Genomic DNA, 26,075 nt, shown 5'->3' on the forward strand with positions numbered 1-26,075 from the left:
ACCACGCAGGGCTATTCAATTATTAGTCAATTTCCCCTGTGTGTAAAACCATAGATTCTGCGGGCTAATACTGTGGAGAACAATCTATGTTAAGTGCACCACCTAGGTCAGGGTTAGAGAACCTTTGGCCCCAGCTGTTGTTGGACTACACATCCCAGCATTCACTGCAACAGTTTTATCATGGCCAAATAGCAAATTGTAGCAGAGCATGCTGGGATGTGTAGTCCAACAACAGCTGGAGGGCCAAAGGTTCCCCATCTCTGACCTACGACTTTGCTCTGTTTCTGGACTTCCCTCTTAACGAATGATTGCTATTACCTGTTCTAAACAGGTAAATGGGTAAGAAAGGTGTTTCCACACAGGTAATAACAATCAAACAAGAGGGAAGTCCAGAAACAGAGCATTGTGTCCCTCCTGGAAAGGGTCATGTTGGGAGGTATGGTACACTAACTCAAACCATAAATAACTGTCTTTTTTACACAAACTGAGCCGCAGAGCCGCCCAAAGGATCTAGATCTTTTTACTGACCGACCCGGGTCGACCCCGGTCCGCTCAGTGAGCCGTTTTGCCCATCTCTAGAACTTGGGAGGTATGCGATTTACGTATATCCCGTTTAGAGTATCGGGCAGGTCCGCTCTTTGTGACGTAAGACACTTAGCACCGCCCACAACCAGTGTTGCCTGGAGTTGCTATGCGCCGCGCACTAAGAGGGACAGTGAGGGCGGAAGAGGACGCGCTGGTCACCGGGTCACGTGAGCAACGCGTTTCCGGCTCATTGTTACGGCATTTCCGGTGATTGTGACGCACTGGGGTTCGGCGGCTGCTGACGCTCGGCTAGGCTTGTGTTATGGCGGACTGCCGAGCGTCCACCTCCCGGTGGTACTTCACCCGGGAGCAGCTGGAAAACAGCCCGTCGAGACGCTGCGGGCTGGAAGCTGACAAGGAGCTCTCCTATCGGCAGCAAGCGGCCAACCTGATCCAGGACATGGGACAGCGGCTCAATGTGTATCCTTCTCAGTCACCGGGGCCTAGTGCCTGTCCTGTTCAGCGTGGTGTCTCCCGGGAGGTGGTCTGTGTACGGGCTGGGTTGAGGAGGCTTGTTCCCTGGGGAAGATTGAGCCTGTTGCGGCCTAGTAGCTCTTTGTCTTCGCTTTATGCCTGAGTGTGTCCCGCTGTTGTTGTGCCTGCCCGCGGTGGCCCTGTGCCCTCTCCCTTATCATCGGGCTGTTGTACCACTGGGGCCCATTTGCTTTGCACAGTTGACCTGTAAACCTGGAGCGTTTTTTCTTTTACTATGGTCTTTTGCTTTCCATCCCTTTTTGCACTGCGGCCTTCTCTTGTGGTATTATAAAAATCGGATCATATCTCTAAAAACGTTGTGTGTATAGCACCTATGTGGTCCTCACCACCTGAGTTCTTTACCAATATGTGTCTCTTTCCAAACCCTTACCAGTAAGATCCTAGTACACAGGATCCCCTTCTCCCCTGCCATACTGTGCAATTGTGGTATTCTCCCCTGCCCCCCTTTATTTCCACATCTCCCAGTGGCCTTGTCTTGTATATAGGCTAGAGATGTACGGCTCCTGCTGTCCTTTGTGCAATGCATGTTATACTTTTAATAGAACATTCTGTTGTAATGAATGGACCATGATTTTCCAGTACTTTCAAAGGCAGGGTTATGCTGTCCTTATTAGTGGTTGTTAAATTAGTGGTAAATAAGTAGGTTTAGTCTGCAAATATACTATTTTTTTTTTTGTGGCACGGAAACTAATGCCATGCGAATTCCATTTGTCCTTGTTACTAGTTTTCTATTATCTATTGGTATTTATCAAATTATATATATTAAATTGTAGTAATGCCCTAATCACAGTATTATCCATTTTTATATATCATATTCTTTTTTTGTAAAACTAATCTGTATTTTGTCTTTCAAACCCGTTCAGTGGTTCCTGTGAATGGAGTCTGTTTTTTTAACTGGCATCTAATGCATTTGGATAGAACTTGTATTCAACATGGGAGTCCCAGCATACCGTAGTACTATACATACCAGCAAGCCTTACCACAGTTTTGCTATTAAAGGAATGCTAAAATGACAGGGTATGTTGGGATGTGTAGAGCACAGCACCTAGAGGGCCTATGTTTAAGGGACTTATTGTTTTTAGCTACCCTCAAGTAATGCCTGCTGGGAGCTATTCTATTGTTTTGCCATTGGGAGACAGTTCAGTAGGGCGCCCTTACTTTGTGACGCTACCTTTTAAGGTTGTGGGCAGCAGACCACATAAGTTGCTGTATTGGGGGACGAAACTGCCCTTTCATAAGTAATAAGTGCCCATGGCACTCATATTGCAATTGAATATTGCCAGTTCCTGCCTGTAACATAACAATTGAAGCCCCCCTCCCCCCATGTGTTTTTTATAATGTAAAGGTAACGCAATACAAAGCCAGCTTGAATGATCTTTTTATTTCATTTATATCGAAACATTCCATCCTTTTGTATAATAATATGCAAGTGTCTGTGACATTCTTTTGTTCTTGTTTTCTTCCAAAGTAGCTTCTAATTTCCTTAACGAAATAAATCAACAGTTCCCAGCTTACCATAAACACTGCCATTGTTTACATGCACAGATTCTATATGCATCATTCTTTTACCAAATACCACAGAAATGTAAGTATAGTCTTGTATTTCTTATGGTTATTGCCTTCATATATATACTTTGCCACGTGTTTAAGGTTAATTTTGACATCAGTATATTTTCAGGTTTCTAGGAAGGCTTTATTACTATACAGATTGATGGGATATCTGACTTGCATAAGACAACTTGGCCTTCAGCATCTACTTTTAGTGGGGTATTCAGTTAACATATCGGGCATTTCAATTAGCTGTAAGGCAGACTGCACTTAACCGGGATTGGTTGTTGAGCTTGAGCAGGCTTGAAAAGAAAACCCATGATAAATAGCCAGTAGTCTCTGCTACGTTAACACACAGCTCTGGGAGCTTATCCCAATTTCTGTGTGTTAACGCTCGTTAACTTACCGCGAGAAAAAACACAGGCCACCACCATTTTTCACTTTGTTTAAATGAATAGGGCTAATTAAATTCCTGCTCTTTGCTGTGCCAATCCCCACATACGACAAGTGTCGATTGGCACGGTCCAGTTGCCATGCTCTAGCATGGCTAACCTTGACACTCCAGCTGTTGTTGAACTACACATCCCAGCATGCTCTGCTTCAGTTTTACTATTTGGCCTTGCTAAATCTGATGCAGAGCATGCTGGTATGTGTAATTCAACAACAGCTGGAGTGTCAAGGTTAGCCATCAAGGCTCTAGCATCTAATTCAGTCCCACATCTCATAGAAGCACATTGAGCACCAATAGTGCAACCTAGTGATACTGTGCTGTGGGTATGACTTTGGCGCTCCAAATGGTCATGGGTGGCCATATCGCAGCAATGACTAGTACGGCTACATCTGTGCTGGTCAATAAATATATTTTCCTGGCACCCGTAAACTACAGTGCATACATTTGTGTGAACACAATGTAGTCGGTCATTGTGAGTTTCGTTATTGAATTAAAATGATCCTAAGTACTTAGTGATTTTGCTATTTTCTAGTTTTGAATCTTGTTTAGACCAGCAGAATATGCACTGACAAAGTAACAAGTACCACAATAATTTGGCTGAGGTGTAATGAATTCACTTGCAGGCTCCTAAGAAACAATGGGGTGTATGTATAAAGTAGTGGTAAGAGTGGAGAATTGTGCTATGGCAACCAATCGGATGTTCCATATAATTTTATAGTATGCACTTGATCATTACGTGAAAGCAGGTTTGGTTGCCGTGGCACAGCTCTCCACTCTATTATCACTGCTTCATTCTAATATTCCCATGGGTATGTGATGATGCAATTCTTACACTGATTTTCTATAAGATAACACTGAATTGCATTGCTGACAAGCTCCTGAACGTTCTCATACACTATGGCCAACATTATTTTTTTTATTCGACCAAATGTTCTAGTTGCCTTTTCTTGCTGGTATCTGACAAATCCAAATTGAATCTGTCAAACTTTCAAATAGTGATGCACGATTCATCACTCCAGAGAATGGTTCCATGGCTTCCGAGTGCTTTACAACATGCCAGCCAACATTTGGTATTATCTGAGACATGGTGCCAAATGTTGACCTTTTGGCTATGGAAACTCAATTAATGAAGGTCCTCACCGTTCTTGTTCTGATGTTACTAAAGCCATGTACACACGGCAGCGATGTTTGCTAATATCGGTATACCAGTGATGGGAGTGTGCCCTGGCGATAAATCGCTGGGTGCATGCTCCCGTTCTAATCGCCAGCTGATTACCTCTGTGGCAATGCCGGCAGAGGTTTCTTTTCATCAGCAACCATCTCTGGTTGCCGATGAAATGGGGGCATTGAGCGATTATATCGCTCGGTGATACATCACCCCGTGTGTACGCACCTTTTCAGAGACAATTGGAATTTGGTAGTACTTATGCTAATAAAAGGTGTTTATGCTCCTTCAGCACTCAGTAGCCCCATTCTGTGAGGTATCCTACCACTTTGTAACTAAGCTGTTTTGCTGCCATAGGATTCTCTTTATCATAATAACAGCTCTTGCATTTGGCCCGGGAAACTCACGTGGGCAAGTTATTTGACAAATGTCATTGGCTTGGCTTCATTTTAAGAACTTGTAAACAATGGATGTGTCTGAAATGGCCAACTCACTAATTAAAAAGGGTGACCACATGCTATTGGCCATGTAGATAATGTATTAAAAGCCTTAGTAGTAATTCTTTCATAGCTTTGATCTTGTGGAACTGTTTACTAGCCTTTGCCTTACCTGCTGCTTTCCTTTCATACTGATCTATTATCTGCTGAATTTATAAATTGGGCTTAAGAAAGTATACTTGCAGCATTAACATGTTCTGTGTTCAAATCTAGCAGTGCAGATAGCACAATCATTTGATGATGATTTAAGGGCACTTGATTCCAACCCATGGGTATGTGGAATCATAATTTGCCATGGTTTCACATCCAGGAACTGTCTAGATGAAACCATAGTGCATACTATACAAACTGATATTTTCGGTTCGGCTGGACCGTTACTCATGCTTTCAGCTGTAGTGATGACCAATGAGTGACCTGCATAATGATTTTTGTTTTATTCCTTTTTTACAGATAATTTCTCCTACTGCATTGTTCCTGGCTGCCAAAGTGGAAGAGCAGCCTCGTAAACTTGAACATGTCATCAAAGTGTCTCATGCTTGTCTTAATCCGCCAGATCTTCAGCTGGACACAAAAAGTGAAGTGAGTGGATGATATCATATTAATACATAAAGCTTGTTGAGAACCCAATTTGTGTGTCCTTTTATTAGTGTGAGATCTGTAACCTAGATCTGCACTTTCCCTTTAGAAGTTGAGTTGGCCAACAATGTAACGTCGATCAAGTGATGAACACCATGGTCCTCTTTAACTTGGTCCTTACTTGCTTTGATCTTCCAGCCTTTTTCATGCAGATTAATTCTTTTAGTCGGGGTGCAAAGTCTGGACAATACTTAGCAATACAGTCCACTTGCCCTTTTAAGGCATGCCTTGTTTCTTCTTTAGGGAGTTTGACCTGTTGTGCAAATTTTGAGGAGAGTACTGTAGAAATAGTCTTCAGTTCAATGAAGCAATGATGAATAGGAGACTTTGGGGCAGATTTATTAAGCTCAGTGAAGTGATACACTGAAAGGCTTGACTTTTTAGGGTTTACTACATAGGGGTCAGATCATAATTTCTGTTGATAATAGGGACTGCAATCTGTATTGCTGTTCGCATTCTGAAAGAGGTTTCTGTAAAATCTCCTGCATTATGCTATCAATACATAGACACAAATTATACAATCATGCACGGCCTTCAGTTTAGACATAATATTATTGAAAAGACCTACATAAGCCTCTACGAGGTACAAGAGGAAAACATTATTTAAAGCTAGGGTTTTCAAAATTTAAGAGCGTGTGAGCCACATTAAAAAATTAAATGATGCCCGAGGGCCACAAAGCTATACTGCTGTATTTAGCACATCCCCCATAGACATCACAACTCCCCCATAACATCAGCGCAGCCCTTCATAGATAGTCAACACAGCCCCCCATACTCAGAACATAACCCCTCCCACTTAGTCAGTGCATCCACCGTACAGAACCTGCCTGTAAGCAGTCCTGTCCAGGCTCCCAGCTGCAGCTGTGTTCTTCCATGACAGCAGTGAAAGGGCTGGTCAGGTGACAGCTTCAGGAAGCACAGACTGCGCATGTCTGTACACGGCCCCTGCCAACACCGCCATCCACTTCACTTCCGTTCTCTGCATCACGCAGCCAATCAAGATTAAGGAGGCAGCAACCGGGGGCTTCATGTAGCTGCCAGGGACTATTACACTGCCGCGCCAGCAGTTTTTTACCTAATAAAAAATATATATTTCTCCTTCGGGAGACATCAGGGGCCACAGCTTTACATATCCAGCTCAGCGGGCCACTCGCGTTCTGTGTAAACGACAACCGGTTCTGAATAACATGATTTAGCCTTCCCAGAGTCCTAATTGCAATCCAATTGAACTCCTTATAAATCTTTTGGACTGGCGCATGTGTGTTGTGCAAGTAATGGTGCCCTAATAAATCTTTGATTCCGACCACATCTGTGTGTTAAATCGAAGGATTGTATGTATGTCGAATGGGTCCCATGACACAATGTACGGGCACACCAGTCGCATGTCGCGTCTAAAAATATGTTTGTCCTGCACATATTTATCGAATTGTATGATCGATCGCAATACGAAAAAAAATAATTTAAAACACTGGCCGGCTCTCTGTCTGAAAGTGAGCTCTCAGCCAATCAGCAGCCGCCTGTATGTGAGGCTCCTGATTGTCTGAGCGCTCTGAGCTAATTAGAGGTCTGCCCAGTGTTTTAAATCCGTTTTTATTTAAATACTGCTGCCGCCGCTGATCCCAGCCACCCACCAGCGCTCCTTCACAACGCTGCGATCTTCCGCCGCCAGCCCTCTTCCAGCACCCTACGTGACATCGCAGATGGCATACGACATTGGGTGCTGGAAAAAAAACACTTGGCCACCAAAATGCGATGGGATCGCATATGTGTATGGGTACCATGACAAAGCAAAATCACCTTTTGGGAGTTGACAAGTTGACTGACCGAATGCCCCACGTTTACACTGCACTGCTTGCCACTATGGGTGGATACATTGAGAGATAAACGTAAGGATGTCAAAGCTATATTTTTATTTGTAAACCATGGGTAGGAGTACAAAACAGACTTATCAAAATATATATATTATCACAAACTAGCTTTGTTGGTTTATTACTTTCCAAACAACCAACGATTTTGGTGGTGTATTGAGCTGTAGTGTAGGCTCAAAAATAAATTTGAGGGGAAATTACTTTATAGAAAGTGTAATTAATATGTGGAATAGCCTCACATCAGAAGTCTGACAGTAGATATATTTAAACATGCTTGGGATAGGAATACCCTTACCAAGCAATAATTATCAGATAGGGTTATTAAAAATATTTAATATTTATATAGAGCTACTTCTCCAATAGGACTCAAGGTGCTTAACAGAATGAATGTAATACATTACAGGCAGAATAACATACAGAAAAGCTTTTCATAAACTAATAAACTATATTTAAAGGAATTACGGAGATGCTTGAGTAAACGGGAAAGTCTTGAGTCTATTTTTGAAGGGTTGGGGGGGGGGGGGGGTCGCTCGAACTGTGTGGGAAAGTCAGTTCCATAGTCGGAGCCACATGGATTAAAGTTGAAATAGGCAGACTTGATGGGCCATATAGTTCTGACTTCCGTCAGTCTTTGTTTCGATGTTCCTATGATTGTGGTTTTCTGTTTCTAGGCATACTTACAACAAGCTCAAGAGCTGGTATTACTTGAAACTATACTGCTACAGACCTTAGGTGAGTGCTTTCTTATTTATTTACAGTTTCTTATATAGCGCAGCAGATTCCGTTGCGCTTTACAATAGTAAACAGTGATAAAACAAACTGGGTAACAACAGACAGACTTAGAGGTAGGAGGGCCCTGCTGCAAGCTTATAATCTTTAGGGACTTTCTTATGATATCGTATGAACAAATTCAATGTGATATGGTGTACTATTCATTGTGTTTTGCTGGTGGGTGCAAATGCTCCCAGTGCCCATTATTTTTGCTCACACCGTCCTGAGCTGACGAGCAAAAATCTGTCCAAAGTCAGGCTATTATGGCACTGCTCCCAAGTCCTTGCACAGGTTTAGCCACTTTACGCATCTAAACCCATTTGGGCAAGCTCGGTAAGATGTGAAAAACTATGGAATCCCCCCCCCCCCCCGCATAGGTCCAACTCAAGCTATTATGTATATTAGTTTGGCATTAGTTTAATTCGAAACATGGAATAAGTCTCAACATGTAATATGAACAGTAACATTTAATCGAAAGTTAATGAGGTCACATGTATCAGAATAATGGCATTATTGCCTATAGTAACAGCAGTATGCAGCAGGACCAGCAGCTAGATTAGGTTAGGAGTGACTCTGTAAGGTTCTGGTAGTTTACATAGTTAAATGGAAGTCATGGTGGCTGCAGCTGCTGGAGGGTGCGTGTCGGAGGATCCATGCTGCGAACATGACAATCGCTGTTGTACCACAGATGCTCTGTTGAGTTCAAATCTGGGGTGTTAAGGAGCCAGGAAAGTACTTAGAATTCTTGATCAAGGTCGTCCAAACACTTTCTGACATTTCTAGCTGTGTGATATGTTGCATTGTCTTGCTGGAAGAAAACATCCACCACAGGGATGTACTTGATCTGCAAGGATAGATTCATAACCAAAGAGGTCATGAGTGCCTTCCATATGTATGAGTGGACACCGAGAATGCCACAAAAACATTACGCTAGCAGCTTGTGTTCTTCCTGCAATGTTTGCAGTGCATTCTCAGATGTTTCTTGCCTGACATGCCAACATCCATCCATTCGAAGAAGTGGAAAACGTCTGATCGGAGAATGTAATATTTCTCCAATCAGCAGAGGTCCAATTCTGATACCGCTGTGCAAATTGAAGCCTTTTCCACCAATGCGCCTTTTTTAGCATAGGTGCAGTGACCATTCGTTTGCTTCAGATCCCCATACAATGAACTGTCATTTTAGACACAATTTGGTAGCCGTAAGGTTCGTTTTGACGGTGAGCTGCTCTACAGGTCTGTCGTCCCCCATGCACCTTCGTAGCTGATGTTCACCTCACAAATCAATAGCATGTGGTGCTCTACAGTTTCCATGTCCGTTCGCAATGGTGCCATCTGTCCAGTCACTATGCACCTGCGATCAATTCACAAACTGAGTTGTTTCAGAAATACTCACCCTTGGACTGAAAGCTGATAATCATCCCTTTTTGTAACTCTGGTTGTCTTTTTGCCCATAACAACAAGTAATGTGTGCAGACTGCCTATCCCACACCTTCTGTACCCATCAAGCGTGTGCACAGCACGTGATGAACCTCATGGGCTGCTAAACTGCCGAAGTTAAATGTAGGAGGTGTTCACAATAATGTGACTGGACTATGTAATCCTTATGAATGCCTTCGCATCAGCATTTTATTTTTTCCCGATTGAAGACTGTATAGCCTGGTAAACAGTGTTGTAAAGACTCATCATTGTGACTTGCATTTCTAAATTCTACCACCTTTTCTCCTCAGGCTTTGAGATCACTATTGAACATCCCCATACAGATGTTGTTAAATGCACCCAGTTAGTGAGAGGTTTGTAGTATTACTCTTAATTCTCTTAACTACAGTTTAGTGATCTTGTCTACTGTATATTTTTAAAACAATGTTGGATGTTTTTTTTTTTGTTTTGTTTTTTTAATGGTTTTTTTTTTGTATTGTTTTAAACACTTCACCAACTAAAGAATTGCATCAGCAAAATACATAAGACCTAAATGCTGACATAAGCATACCACAGCTCCCCAAACCCAGATTTAGATAAAGGCCCTCATGGACTATGCGACTTCTCAGAAGTCTCATCTAATCCCCCTTGAGCCGCCTAGTACCATTCCGGGTGGCAGGATCTTATGCGATACATTGCATGCAGTCTTTCTTCATGTGATGTATCTCATGCAATCCCGTTCCCCACCACCGGGAGGGAGTCCGACTCACTCCTATGTGCACGAGACCGCGGATCGGATGTCCTACACATGCAATTTGGCCCGATTTCACTCGCCTTCTTGTCCTGTTCTGCCAGAATCTGGTGAAATCATGCCCAAATCGCATAGTGTAAGGGGGGCTTAAGAGTACCCCAATGAGACACAATCTATCCCACTTATGGTGGATGTCTTTCGTACCTGGCCCTATTGGATTGTAATTGATTGGTAATGCCACAATAAGCCTGGATGCATACTGTCTGCATAAAGACTATTCTCCTTAGAGATATGTAGACATTTGATTTATGCTTTCAGTACAGATTTGTAACCATTTTGTTTTCCTGCTTTTGTTTTCTCTTGCAGCAAGCAAGGATTTGGCACAGACCTCCTATTTCATGGCTACCAACAGGTGGTTATCCTGAACCTTTGTTGCACTGACATAGCACACTATAGCTTTCTTTACTGCAGGGTCCCTTCCTGTGTCTTACTAGCCTCAATGCAACGGGGTGGGGTACCTGGCTATATCTGTGGCCTGGTTTCTCCCACTGTGTCTTACGCTCTGTACTGTAAAACAGGCCTTTGACACACAGGGGAGGATTGCACAACAAGAAACGTAGTGTTGCTTTCTGAACAGTTTCTTGATTCTGAGTGCATTTACTAAATTGGTAGCCCCGAATAGCATCTAAAGAACTAAACTTACCCTAGAACATTTTGGTAAGTATAATGATACTTAAACTTCTAATTCTACTTTAAACAAAGAACACGATATTCTACAATTTGAGAAAGTACTTTCTCTTATTTCATTTGGCATTAATATAAATACAGATTATTTTCAAACCAACTATACAACAAAGATGAAAGCTTGATCAAATTCTAAACTCATCTTGTACATATTTCATCCCCCACATAGTAAACAAGGGACTCAGAATCCAGATTCCGTACAATATTTTCTAGTATTGTATAAGTAGCTCCGTAATGTTCTCCTTGGGCTTAATAATAACTCTGTTTTGTTTTTCCAGGAGATGGGCATATTTATTAGTAAACCATAGCCACCTGTGCTAACAATGGTTTATGCGGTTCACTTTGGATGGTCTTGCCATTTTGGTCTGACCCTTCCCAGGGCAACCATCTCCCACACTTCTCCTGTGCAGTGGGTGCTGACTTGTCCCCCACTCTTGTGCCCTGTGCCCATACTGCAGTAGCTGACTTTTAGTCCTATTTTTCTCTTAGAAGACATTGGAGCGTTGTTTTAAATTTTTATTATTTTTTTTCCCCCAAGGAACAATTTTTTTATTTATTTTTTTAGTCGGAGATTCGGTTAGATCAGGGCAGGGCTACAAGCGGTCCTCAAACTGTTAATGAACTACACCTCCCAGCATGCCTTCCTTAGTTTTGCTATTTGGCCACTCTGAAACTGATTCAAGGCATGCTGGGATGTGTAGTTCCTCAATAGCTGTAGGGCCACTTTTTGCCCACCCCTGAGTTAGATGCTGCTCAATTTAATTAACTGTGGGAATGACACATGCCTAGAGGGGGGACTCCACATTTTTTACCTGGCATTAAACCCTTAGGTTTTAGTACTGCTTGAGATGTATGCGGTTAGCGTGTGCTAACATATGGTTCTCCTCACTGGTGGGAGATGTTAGGGGTATGGGTCATTGGGTTGACCACTGAAGGTCGACATGGCTTAGGTCAACACATGCCTATGGTCAACATGGATGGAAGGTCGACATGGGTTTTTCAACTTTTTTTCTTTTTTTTTGTCCAGAATGTCGACATGGACAACGTATCTGTGCACTGTGTCCCCTCGCTTCGGGCACGGTGCCTCACTACGCTCGGTACACTATTCTATTCTCCCTCCACGCACTAGTGGATGGTAGGGCATGAAATACCATCTGTCGGTTCAAAAGTGAAACCCCTCATGTCTACCTTTTGACTGTCGACCTAGCCAATGTTGACCTAATGCTTGTGTCAACCTTCCATCCATATCGACACAATGCATGTCCCCCTTAGGTGTGTCAACCTAACGACGTATATCGATGCTAGATATATAGGGCAGTATTCAATGCCGCCAGCGAGGGGGTTAAAAATCGAGGATCGCCGAAAACAAGCGATCCTCGCCGTTTAACCCACGTGCCGGCAGCTCACCCTATTCACCGTGCCAGGGAAATCGCAGAGGGCGGCGAGGATTCCCCCAAACAGCGAGGCGGTTAATGCAGGGAGCCTGCAGCATTTAGCCGCGAGCCCTGCGTTTTTAGCGCCCACACACGCTCTTACCCCATCACTACAAAAACCTAGCGAGGGTCAAATGGCGTGTGCAGGGGTTGAATGCTGACCCTGCGAGCTTTCAGAACTGCTCGCTGTCACAGCTCGCAAAAAGCATTGAATACACCCCATAGAGTAGCCCTGGCCTGAAACTTCTCTTTTTCCCTGCGTAGCATAATCTGCACCTAATTGAATCTCCCCATTAGTGTTTCGAAGAGGCCTATTCTTCTTCATTATATTTTGGTTTTTATTTTAGTACAAATTTTTTTTTTCATGTGTGCTGAAATATGTTGACTTATATTTGGTTTAGTTGGTTTGAAATGGTTTAACTTGGCATTTTTGTTGACTTTGATATAGAAAATATATCCTGTGTATGGTGATTTTATTGCTTTACAGGTGGCCTTTTTCTTGCCCAGCAAAAAAATAAACCATTTTTCACACTAAATTAAACTGGCTCACATTGCTTTAGATGGATTATTTTCCAGGCTGGCGTTTGTAAATATGGTGTCTGATTGTGCGATGAATTAGCTTATGCATAGTTTGATGTGGCTCAAAGTTTGCTACATATTTTGCCTTCCTCTGTCTAGAACTAGTATTTAATGTGACACGTGCCTGCTTATTATGTTTACTATACACGTGCCAATGCTGCTGCTCTGTGCGAGCGCAAGATGGCAAGACTGGTTTCCAGTGCAACCACCCATGGAAGTGGTGTCCAAATTGAATAGATTAGGAGAACACTGGTGCGTTCTTGGGTATTTCTGCCTGTAATCGGTTGCTACCAATACCTGGATGTGTCAGTTTTTTTGTGGCTTCTTATCGTTCATTTCATTTCCTAAAACATGTTACCAACTAGAAGTGACCTAATAATGGCGTAGTTGACTGGTTTTTGCAGATGGATTTTGAATGGCTGACACCTGAATTTTAATTTGTAATCTGTGTGGTGAGCAGCAATTTCCACTTCTACGGAATGCTACACTATGAATTGTTTGTTAGTCCTGCTCTTTTAGAAGCATAAAGCATCCGTTCTTCCTTAAGAAGCTTAACCGTTAAAGTTTTTCACTTTGGTCTTGGTATTATTTGTTGCGTGTGCGCATTTCAAAAGCTTTAGTCCACCCTTGTGCCCTTTTCTGAACACCTGGGTGGGCAGAGGAGCATGCACACAAGGATGTACTAAAATGCCTGAGATAATAGGACACGGCCCTCTTTCACTCTACTTGTTTTTTTTTTGTCAGTTGTGTTTAAAAACCTTGCAGGCATCTGCAGCTCTGTCAGTCAGTGATCCATGAAATAATTTGTCCCCTCCAGGTCTTTGTAAAGGCAGGATACTGATGAGTCCCAGCCAGTTTGTTATACAAGCACACCGAATTAGTGGATAGTAGACATTTTAACAGCTTTTAATTTTTTTTAGATGTGTCTAATTATTATTTTTAAAGGATATGGTAATTAACTTTCTGTCATATTTGTATTTGAAATTCAATTTTTTTTTTTTGTGGATAACTTCTTGGACAAAAGTTGTATTACCTGCATTTTCAGCATGATTTATATATTTGAGTTTTGTATTGATTGTAATGTTCAGATTTTTATTTTATGTTCACAACTAATGGGTCAGAAGATTGTGCCAAGGATGAGATTGCTTTCTTTGCCACCTGTCCCAAGTTACCTTAAAGTGTATTTATTTGTTTTGAGTTAAAATGTGTTTAGAATTTCTGTTAAGGTTTTAAACTTGATCCTTTTTTATTAACTTTAGTCCTTTTTTTTGTTTTGTTTTTTTCTCTCCCCCATCCCTTTCTTTCCTCACACGTGCAGTCTGCACCTCACGACTTTCTGCCTTCAGTACAAGCCTACTGTAATCGCCTGTGTGTGCATTCACCTGGCCTGCAAGTGGTCAAACTGGGAAATACCGGTATCGACAGATGGAAAGCATTGGTGGGAATATGTAGACCAGACGGTTACATTGCAATTGTTGGATGGTGAGTGCCTTTTTGTGTATTTCATTGCAGGTACCAGTGTTCACCTTTTTAAGGGCCATATTCAATGCCGAAAAAAAGCGATACTCGCCGTTTAACCCCCGCCCCGGGCGCTCACCCTATTCTATGTTCCAGGGGAATCTGTGCTGTCACAGGACAGCGAGGCTCATGGCTAATGCAGGGAGCCCGCTGCATTTAGCCACGTAACCTTGCTGTTTTAGCGGCTGCGCACACACCATTTCCCCCTCGCTCCAAGAAAAGGCGTGTGCAGGGGGTCAGTTGGATACTGACCCTGCGAGCTGTGACAGTGAGCAGTCAGCACTGCTCGCTGTCACAGCTCGCAAAAACCATTGAATACACCCCTAAGTCTGTGACCGTTTTCGGAAATCAATTGAAGTTTGTAGGGGTATTTACTGTGGGCATCTAGGAATGGTATTTACTTGGATCAAACCACTTTACATCAGCACACTTACGATCTCTGTCTGTCTTTTGCAGCTCATTACTTGTATCAGTAGCTGCGTAGTCTGCAAATTCATGTATGTTGGCTCTGCCTGCATAATAGCGGTCTCAACTATGTAGATGATAGGACATGTAATACAAAATTGGAAGTAATACGGTTTGGACAGTCTTGGCTTAGTGACCTGTTAACACAGCCATCTTAATAGTTTAACCACAGCTTGAAGGAAGTGTCTCAGAGTGGTGCAGGCTGTGACTTTTACCTGATGTTCGTGATGTTGCTGGTTGCGCTACTTATTTTGGTTAACTGTGCATTGCCGCTACCCCTGACCATACTAATGAACATGATGAATGTCCCGTTTGAGCAGGTAACACACTTCAGCTTGCCACCCCTGTGGGGGAGGATGGGTTGGAGCTGAAATGCAGGAGCCAGCAGCCGATTACACCTGTATGGGGATGCGGTCGAAATCCCGACAGGGTCTAAATCCCGACATATAGAATGTACAAGTGAAACAGTCTACGTGCCTTTCGGTCGACATGGGTTTTTTCACTGTTTTTTGAACCAACATGTGCCGACAGGCCGTATTTCATGCCCTACCATCCACTACGGCGTGGTGGGAGAATAAAATAGTGTGCCGAGCGCAGCATACTGTGTCCATGTCGACTGTGTCAAAAAACAGTGAAAAAACCCATGTAGACTGTTTCACTTGTACATTCTATATGTCGGGATTTTGTCCATGTCGGGATTTTGACCGTTGGGATTTCATACCGAATCCCCTGTATGGGAGCAGCAATTAATTAGCTCTGTTGGGCACCATCTTTCTGGCTGCTAGCGCGCTTACAATTGACTTCCCCAAAGTAATCTAGTCTATCCTGCTTTGTGTATACACAATGTTTAGAGGATTCTAACAAGAAGTGTGTCAAAATAATCTCTTCCATAGCTTATTTTAATCGTGTGAGTAGTTTATTAAGTTGCCTATATACAGCCAGAAAATTTTGGGGTAGAATGTATCGTGGGGATGTTTCTTCTGGTTTTGTGGGAGGGTTTTTTTTTGTTTATTTTTATTAAATAAGCGTTTGCTGCTAACATAGTATTTTTGGAAGATCCCCTTGTTTACAATTTGTTTCTTGTTTCAGAGTTGACACACGAATTCTTGCAAATTCTGGAGAAAACTCCTAGTAGATTAAAGAAGATTCGAAACTGGAGGGTAAAGATTATTTAATTACAGCTGCTGCAGTACTTAAGAGCTAATCTTTGATCCATTTTCAAACGACCTTAGATTTTTTTATGTTTAGTGCATCAGGAGTCAGAAGAATTAAAAACCTATAACACTGATTTCAGAACCATCTGAAATCTGTGTCTCTAGGTGGGTCACTTAGATTACTGACTGCTTTTCATATGTTCTGACATTCCCTTTAGGGCAGTGATTCCCAACTCTATTAGTTCACAGCATCCTAGAGCAGGGGTTCCCAAACTTTTATTAATCCCGGCACCCCAGAGCATCAGAATTTTTTACATAGCACCCCTAGGCCAAAGGTTTTTTTAGTGAGAAAGAAAAAAATATTAAGTTAATTAAATTGTATTTATATCGCTTCCTATGTGGTAATAGACATGATTCACTTCTGTTTGTCCACAATTTGACCATTACTTTGGACCTAAATAACTTGAATTGGTTATGGAACACCAGCCTAGGGCACCCCTGCAAGTCATCCAAGGCACCCCAAGGTGCCACGGCAAACCGTTTGGAAACTACTGCCCTAGAGCAGTGGTCTCCAACCTTTTTTGGGTCGGGAGCTACTCGCGACAAAATAAACCGCCCGAAGAGCTACTAAAGTAAAAAAATTAAAAAAATCGGCATAATATAAAAAAAAAACACAATGCAATGCCCCAGACATAATATGGCACACACTGCAATGTCCAATATGTCACAAACATACCTCCCAACACTGTAGGTAGAGGAGAAGAGACATCTGCCCGCCCGATTGTGGTGCTGTGTGCGTGCACCATAGGCATGTGCTAAAAAATAGGTTTACACTGTAGCCACATGGAATGCGGCCAATGAAAATGGGGGTGTGATACATATGCCCCCAATAGTGCAGTGCCAGATACACATATGCCCCCAATAATACACATATGCCCCCAATAGTGCCAGAAACACATATGCTCTCACGCTGCCAGTTATGCCCCCACCTTTGTTGTTGATCCTGCGGAGGGAGGAGAGTCTGGTGTCCCCCTGCTGCCTGGCTAGTGTTCCCCTGCTGCTGCCCCCCACACCCCAGCTGATCTCTTCCCCCACCATCCCATGGGGAATGTATGTGTACAGTAGTCCTTTTGCCGCGAGCACAGACGCGCACAAATTTCCCACCGCAGCGCCTGAGCACAAACATCATTGCTGAGCTTGCTGGCTACACACGCTGCCTGCTACACTAAGAAAAACTAGTACAAGTACTCACACGGTGCAGCTAGACTCCGGAGTCCGGGCGGTGCAGAGCTGGTCCGGCTCACTGTCAGTGTCACTCGGGTGACGTTCTGAGGGCAGGAGAGCACAGAGCTCGCTCGGCGCGCATCTCCTTCCCCTCACTTTCCCCTCTGTGACTGACTGGGCGTAAGCAAATCAAAGCTCGCGGGCCGGCTCCTGATTGGCTGCCGGCCCGCTAGCTCTGATTGGCTGACGGCCAATCAGTCACGGGGATACACGGTGAGGGGAAGGAGAAGCACAAGAGATACGCTCTCCTGAGTCTCCTCACCTCAGAAGGGAAGCGGGCAGCAGCGGCGGGCAATGAATGGAGGGAGGGAGGAACGGTTGGATGGATGGGCAGCAGTGGTCGAGCCACCCGCATCGCTGCCGCGAGCTACTGGTAGCTCGCGAGCGACGGGTTGGCGACCACTGCCCTAGAGTATTAGCCTGACCTTAGGCCGAACGTTTGTTATCGAAAAAATCAGCAAAATTTCTGAAATTAAAGGTGCCCTCACACTATGCTATTTTACCTTGTCATAACATCGCAAAGTATAAAATATGTGCAACACATACTTTTTGAACTAGATTACATTGCATCTTGTTCAAAATGCACGCTATTGTAGCAAATTGCATGCGGTTTTGTCTAGATGCGATCTAGTCCAAAAAAGCCATGGAGCATGGGCAGCATTAGACAATCTTTTAACTATCATCCTTACACATTCAGTAGCGTGGTGGTGGACAGTGTTGTGCTTTTTATGAGGACCATCAGCTAATTCAATCACATTGACAATAAATTATTTGATTTGGTCCAGGGCTACCAACCTGTTGCATCCAGCACAAACTTGCTCCACATTAAGTCCTCCACGTCCAATATCCACATATTTGTGGATATAATTTTTTTTCTCTTCCATGAAAACTGACTTTTTTTTTTAAATTTGTATAGTTACTGTGTTACCTTTTTTAAATTAGATTTTGGTCATGCAGAATGGAAAGTATTTACATTTGAGGGTTTTGAATCTGTTAAGCCATTTACATTTAAAAAAAATTGTTTTTGTCTCCTTTTTTTTATTAAGGCTATTCAGGCTGCAAGGAAACCCAAGGCTGATGGACAGCTTGACAACTCCCTCCTTGGTTCTTCTCTAGTGCAGAATTCTATTTTGGTGGACCCAGTAGCTGGTATTGCTGCAAGTGCTAGTTTTCCCAAGGCATCAACGTCTGCATTTCCTGCACCACCAAACGTGAACTCAGGAAGCATGCCCATCCAGGCACCCCATAACACTGAGGAACTGGCATTATTGGCAATACCTGGTTCATCATATACAATGCCCTCCCATCATGAATGGCCTCAACTTAATGAGCAACCTCGGACTGACCAGGGGTACAGCCAGAAGCAGGATAGTTCCCTGTCAGCTGCTCAATATAATTTATCTGCTGTTTCTATACACACTAACTTACACCATCGACCTGAGAAGGCTACTGACCATTCGCTTAAACTTGAGCATGCTCATAAATCATTAAGCAACAAACACCATGGACAGATGTATATTCCTTCGATGGCAGTATCTCACAAAATGTCTTTGGACAAGTATAGGGAGAAGCGAAAGCTTGAAACTGTTGAAATGGATGTTCGAGATCAAATTCCACCCCTTCTCATGGATCAGCATCCACACAAAAAACATGGCCAAGTCTCGGGCAACAGTTCTATTGCCTCCCCTATCAAAATGAAAATTCCACTTTCTAATGCCGAAAAGACTGAAAAACATTCTTCTGAAAAGAAAGATAAGAGTGGTTCACTGAAACTGCGGATCCCTATCCCCCCTACAGATAGAGGATCCAGCAAAGATGACTTGAGATTGAAAATAAAAGTATCTTCCGCCGATCGACACAGCTCGTCTGACGAAGGCAGCGGGAAGAGCAAGCACTCAAGTCCGCACATGAGCAAAGAACACAAAGACAAGCACAAAGAGCATTCTTCCAGTCGACACCACAGTAGCAGCCACAAGCATTGCCCTCCACACTACAGCAGTGCAAGCAACAACAACAGCAGCAATAAACTTTGTATGGACGGAATGGCAGCAACTGTTTTACGGAGTCCTGTTGGTGTGCCCAATGATGGTGGTACCTCGAGCTCCAGCTCTTCAAGAAAGAGGCCACATTCCAATGACGCCTCTTACAACCACCACTCCAAAATGAGCAAAAGTTCCAAAACTTCAGGTAGTTCTACTAGTTCTTCCTCTGTTAAGCAGTATATATCCTCTCACAACACTGTTCTTAACCATCCCTTACTCCCTCCCCCTGTCACATACCAGGTGGGCTACGGGCATCTCAGCACCCTCGTGAAACTGGACAAGAAGCCAGTGGAGAGCAACGGCCCTGATGCCGGTCACGAGTACGGTGCAAACAGCCAGCATATGGACTACAAAGATACATTCGACATGCTTGACTCGCTGTTAAGTGCCCAAGGAATGAACATGTGATTTAGCGCTTTTAAAAAAAATTTTTTTTTTCCTTTTTTAATATGTAATAAAAATGTACATAATTATATATATTTTTTTTTATTTAAAACAAAGTTAGTATGGAAAAACTTCCTTATCTAACCATGGTAACGCCCGTTGCCAGATTCAATACATTTATAAGTGCTGCTTTTATCCCTCGCTCTAAAAAAAGAAAAGAAAAAAAGAGGTCTAGTGAAATGTGTATCTCCACATATAATAGTGTTATAAATACTGTAATCGCATGGAAGGTGCAAAAGTCTCAGTATTTCTTCAATTCTATGAACATAAGAATGGATGGTTGCTTCTAAGCCTATAGATTGCTTCAAGCCTTGTTTATTCCGCCCTGGGAGCGGTGCAGCCAGCAGTTTAATGCTTAGGTTTTTTTCTTTTTGGATGAGTTTTATTTTATTTTTTTTATTAGTTTTTGTTTTATATCTATATATTTAAATTGTATGTATGATATGCATGTCTCATAGGTAAAGGGATGAAAACAGATAATACTGACAACTGTTTACAAGAAGGTGGAGAAGAAAATGTACATACATTTTTGTATGTTTAGATATAACCTTACAATACTCAGGTTTGGAGCTGCTTGTAAGAATAACAATATACAGATTAACTTTATTTTATCTTGTCAAAGGCCATCAAATACTAAACAAAACACGGATGGCTTTGTCTAGTATCCTAAAATCCTTTCTGTGCTACAGTGACCTGCACATTGCTTGCTGGCCTTTGTGGCAATAGAACGGTTAAACTGTAGGCCTTAATGGGATCAACTGAAAACCACTACAGAGGACATTGTATAGTAGACGGTTGCGCAGACGTTTTCTAACCGTCATTAGTGCGGGAACAGGAGGGAGCCTTTGCCTGGTATTCACACAGTGATTGGCTTCCACATGCTCCTTGGGTGCGAAGGAAAAGTGAATAAAACCCTCAAAGTTTACATAATCTTTTGCTGTGAAGTGCATTTAAGTGTTCATTGGCTTGATGCAGTAATATAGACAGAATTGCTACTTAATAATGGTTAATTGTAGATTCATATAACTTAAAACATTCAAATTTGTAATAAAAAAAAAAAAACTGAAAACAAAAACGTAGTGAACTATTAAGTTAGTTTCATTTGTTTTAAAACCACCAACAGTTTATTTTAAAAGCTTACTGGATCACGATTTCTATTAGTGTCAGAATGTACATGTCATAATGCCTATTTTCTTCTTTACGAATAAATGCAGTCTTCACACGAAGAGTTAATATCGTCACCCAATGTTGTATTTTTACCTTTTTTTTTTTTTTCCCCAACAGGAAAATAGTGATCACTGATTTACATTGTACTTGTGAGATTAGGTTTTGAAATCAGAGGATGCATATTTTGCTTGTTAAAAATATGAACAACCTCTCCATTGATCTGTTGTCAGTCTCATGATATTGCTTGTACAGAGTATGTGCGGTCTTTCTGTTTAAACACAACTGTAGAATTTTATATTAATATCTTCTATTGCATCCTGAAACTTAAACATATTCACAGTAACAAGTCCACTCATACATACTGTTTATGTACTCAATGCTGACAGACCACGAAATAAAAGGTATATTTTTATTCATTACTTTGTATTTTAAAGTACTGTATGCACTATTGTAAGTCACTTTGAAGAACTGGAAACTGTGCTCTGTTCAATGTTTTAGCTATGGTGCTAGGCAATTTATAGGTTACTAACCCAAAGCGTGGACAACCATTTGGTGGACTAAACCAATGTTCATGACACTACCAGTCAGAGCTCTTTTAAAAGCTAGGTATATTACTGAGGCACACAATGGGCCGTATTCAATGCTGCCGGCAAGGGGGTTAAACTGTGGGGATCGCCGAAAACAATTGATCCTCGCTGTTTAACCCTCGGGACAGCCGCTGACCCTGTTCTACGTTTCGGGGAATCCGTTCTGTCATAGGACCGCGAGGATTCCCCCTAACAGCGAGGCTCGCAGCTAATGCAGGGAGCCCGCTGCATTAAGCCATGAACCTCGTTGTTTTAGCGGCCGCACACGCAGTTTCTCCTTCGCTACAAAAACCTAGCAGGGTGGAAATGGCGTTGAATACTGACCTGTCGAGCTATGACAGCGAACAGTCAGCACTCCTCGCTGTCACAGCTCGCAAAAATCATTGAATTCACCCTAATGTCTCGTCCCTCAGTGGTTTAGATTCTGGTAATTTCTTCTGAACATTGGATCAGTGCACATAGTGGCTGCCTCAGAGTGAGGGTACTTTTGGGGGAACAGGGTTAATTTCCCTATTTCTTTGTAGAATACAAAATATCCGGACTGTAACACTGTATACTTGGACATTCTCATTCTCCATATTAATGCTGTATACCTGGAAATTCATTTCATTGTTTGTAGCAGTGTAATAGATGGGTTGCCTAGAAGAAGGTAGACAAGCCATTGTCTTGCAATGTTCCCGATGGTTCTAGCCAGTATGCAAACCATCTCCTTTACCCTTGGCATCCTTGCTATAAACCAATGACTACTCTAGCCTTACAGTGTATAAGTGTATTCTTGATATTGTTAAGCCAGAATGACAATAAATTAAAATGCAACATTGCGCGATAAACAATTATCTGCGTTGTTTTATATGTATTCTGTGGTACGCCTTATGTGTGTATGCTTTGCTTTAACATTTTAATATTTGTTTAGCTGTGCTTTATAAAAATACATATCTTGGGATGACCTGACAAATACAGCCAATGGAGGGAGGGGAGCATTTTTGGTACTTGTTTACGGGCATTGTGTTGAGTCAGAGATGCTTGTTCTATACAGCGATATACATACTTGCTGCCAAAAGATTGTTTTCCACACTCTTATTGCTTTATTTTGGTGTATACTAATGCTTGGACCAGTTGTCCCAATCCAGGTTTTATTGCCTATAGACAAGAAAACCAGATTCTGAAGTGTTGCATTATATTGGTCCTCTGTATTTCTCTCTCCACTTTCAGCACTTTGGTATGTCTGGATTCATACCAGATGTGACTCAGATTACCATAATTTTGTTTTGTTAATTGAATCCTTTAGATTTTGGTAAGTTGTAACAGTATATGTCTGTCATGTGCTGTAGATGAAGTGTATAAATGTAAAGTTTTGTTTAGGGGACTTCTAGATAAACATGGGAAAATACAATATTTTGAACAAATTGGACTATAAAGTTTAAGTGGTGGCAGCCAAATTGTCAACTAAAGCAATATTCTGGATACAATGGTTTACCAATCCACTGGGAAACTTCGTTCATACAGTAGGCATTTAGAGGTATATTGGGTCCCGTGGGCTGAGAGGTTAAATATTTGTTCTGCCTGAGTGTCTGTCTGTGTCTGCAGTGGATAGTTGATTTAAAGTGTGAATTGTGTGTTTAGTTGTTGAATATGTTGGACACACAATGATCAGGCAAGTGCCTGTTTATGCAGCCGTAGAAATTATCTCTATATAACTTTATATATTTATCTCAGAATTAAGTGAATTCTACCTTGAAGTATAGCTAAAAGGGAATTTGTACATATTGAAATAACTTATTTGATGGCAGTAATCCTTTAAACATGTAGACTGAAATTTGGTATTCAGTGTTTTGTCAGCCGCTTAGCATAACTAGGAATGTTACGGTCTGCAGCTTAACATAACTGGTAGTGACCTTTGCTTTTACTGTACACACTACTGTACACACTACTGTTTTCTGGCATAACATAGCACCACTTATGTTTGATGTCCAACTCCATAAACACTGCTATTAGTACATGAAAGAAGTTGTTTACAAATTAGTGTATCGATGGTGGCACCATTAATGGGATTGTTACACACAATGCCACACTGCTAAAGGAAACAGGAGTAAGTCTGAGAAGGGGCATGTGAGCCATGGTGCAGCTGAAATGAAGCAGACTGTTTTGTTATAATTTTTATTTATTTTAAAGAATTCTTAAAATGTAAAACATTTAATTATCCTGAAGACTTAGGCCTGTATTCAATTCCGGCCGAAATTTTCACCAGGCGTAAAAACAACCGTTTTCACCCGTTTTTTTGGAGGCAAATTTGATTCACCTATTTTAATACCAGTGCAGTGAATTTGCTGGTTTTTGGCGAATTCGCAGTCTTTCTTGCCCTTTTTTGGGCATGGGTGAAAATGTACTGAACTAAATGGACAAAAATTTAGTCCGGGATTGAATACGGCTATAATATTCAAATGCAGTTACTGCTCACCCTTTAAAGTCCAGATATTTTATTCATAATGGATTCTGCGCATTTTACAGCAGACATCCTAGTGGAGGAACAGTGTGTGTATATATAGAAGGACCTAGCCTAGTGACCCGCAAAGAAAAAGGTATCTTATAAAAAAAAAAAGACTACTTTCTGCTGGCCACATCAGGAGGCCCCTATAAATCTCTGCCATCTGCTGGTTTTTGGGTACTCTGCTCAGTTTTATTTTTTGTTTTTGTGTTTTTTTTGGGGGGGGGGGGTTATTTTAAAAACATTTTGTTACTCTTCATATATATTAAGCTAAATCGAAAAGTTAAGAACCTTAATCTCACATGTTCAGATGTTCTAAGCCTTGAAAAAATATAAAGTGAAAAAGAGGTTAAAGTACCAACCAATCCGCTTCTGTCATTCGCCTGTAACATGGCAGTTAGGAGCTGATTAGCATTTACGTTATTTATCTCCACTTTATCACAATTCAAGTCTTAGTATATCTTCCCCACATTTTTCCTCTGTCTCTTGACAAGACTTGTTAGTGGCTATACTGCGGTGGAATAACCAGACCAAAAACTGGGGCAGGCAATATGTTCATCTTTTAAAATGGTTTTCAAAATGTGATGTTTCAGGTTACACTTTCAGTTCTCGGATCACTGTGGTAAAAGAAAAGATTTTTTGAGGTATGTCTCTTGCTGTGCCATGTAACATAATTTGAGTCAGCTAAAAATACATCTTTCTGTTAAGTATATGTATTTGGGAGATTTGCCATTGTCTAACATCCAGTCTTTTTTTTTTTTTTTTTTTCATTTAACATTGTAATTACACTTTCAGATTGTGATTTTTGTAATAAAAAAAATATATTTTTCAAAATCACTTGTGAAATTACATATTTGTATATTTATGCTACATAAGTTAAAAAATGCAATCTAGATCAGGGGTGTGGAACCTTTTTTTTTTTTTTTTTCTACCAAGGGCCATTTGGATATTTATAAAATCCTTTGGGGGCGCCATACAAAAATGATCAACTTAAAAATGACCCTGCTATATTTAGTAAAACAATGTAATTCACTCACCCCTAATGTGATGGTTGGAGCTGCTTCTCTTTGGTCAAGCTTTTGATGTTAGCTGATACTGATGTTGTTGCGAACTGCAAATGATTTTCCAGGTTTGCATCGGTCGGTCTGGAACACAATCGACTCTTTACAATAGTAAGTTTAGAAAACTGCTCACAGCAGTGTTGTTCCAAACAGATATGCATATTTCAATGCATGTCTCCTCAAAGTGGGAAATTCATCATTGCTTATGTAATGATTATAGAACTCAAGCAGTGGGACATTGTTGTACCTAGCTTTCAGCTCATCGCTTTGTAGCTGAATTATTTTGTGTTGTATGTTATGAGGCACATCAGCTGGTTCCACATTGAACGGTGTAGCAAAGCTGTTCAATTCCATTTGTTTACTTTTCACATCCTTGAATCTTTCGTTCGATGCCTCAAATTTTCACATTCTCCAGCATATTCAAGTGTCGAACAAGGCTTTTGTCCTTCTAGAGTTGGGAAATGCCCTGTGTTATTCCTTTTTGAGTTGGACTTTCCACAGCCTTAATTTAGCTTCAAATTGTTTCGTGTTTGAAAGCAGGGAGCTGTGAAGCTGGTTGGGACCCTGCAGCTTGATGCTTAGCTCAGAAAGGTATTTGGTAATGTTACCATGAACTCTAGATCACACAGCCATTTGCTATCATCAAGTTCCCTGACAGGTTTTCCCTTCATCTCCTCCATGAACTGCTTGACTTCATCCCGCTGCTTGTAAAACCTCATAAGCATGTTCCCGTGACAGCCACCGCACTTCTGTGATAAACAAGATCACTGTACTGAGTTAAGATCATTCAGTAACTCTTTTAAACTGGCGGCTGTTAAGCCCTCTGTTTTTGACAAAATTTATACATGAGACTATTGTTGACATCACACCGTTGAGCTGCAGCGACTATGCGCATAGACTTTCTCGGTGTATGATGCAGTGGCATATAA

The 26,075-nt window shown here is 41.7% G+C and overlaps 1 protein-coding gene across 4 annotated transcripts in view; it reads left to right on the forward strand.

Moving 5' to 3' along the window:
• The first annotated feature begins 696 nt into the window (after nt 1-696).
• Nucleotides 697-26,075, forward strand: part of CCNT2 (cyclin T2) — a 47,377-nt gene continuing 21,998 nt past the window's right edge. The window contains exons 1-10 of one of the 4 annotated variants that reach the window (XM_083153820.1): nt 700-1,005; nt 2,584-2,665; nt 5,192-5,320; nt 7,917-7,977; nt 9,744-9,806; nt 10,550-10,595; nt 14,258-14,421; nt 16,012-16,082; nt 18,407-19,547; nt 19,643-21,432. In XM_083153820.1, coding sequence (XP_083009946.1) covers nt 848-1,005; nt 2,584-2,665; nt 5,192-5,320; nt 7,917-7,977; nt 9,744-9,806; nt 10,550-10,595; nt 14,258-14,421; nt 16,012-16,082; nt 18,407-19,547; nt 19,643-19,710 — 1,983 coding nt within the window. In that variant the 5' untranslated portion in view covers nt 700-847 and the 3' untranslated portion in view covers nt 19,711-21,432. Of the gene's footprint in view, nt 1,006-2,583; nt 2,666-5,191; nt 5,321-7,916; nt 7,978-9,743; nt 9,807-10,549; nt 10,901-14,257; nt 14,422-16,011; nt 16,083-18,406; nt 21,433-26,075 lie in introns of those variants that run through there. The other 3 variants (XM_083153819.1, XM_083153821.1, XR_014450811.1) reach the window with 3 other exon arrangements.

This window comes from Crinia signifera, chromosome 7 (assembly GCF_055691185.1).
Source record: "Crinia signifera chromosome 7, ASM5569118v1, whole genome shotgun sequence".
Lineage (NCBI taxonomy): Eukaryota > Metazoa > Chordata > Amphibia > Anura > Myobatrachidae > Crinia > Crinia signifera.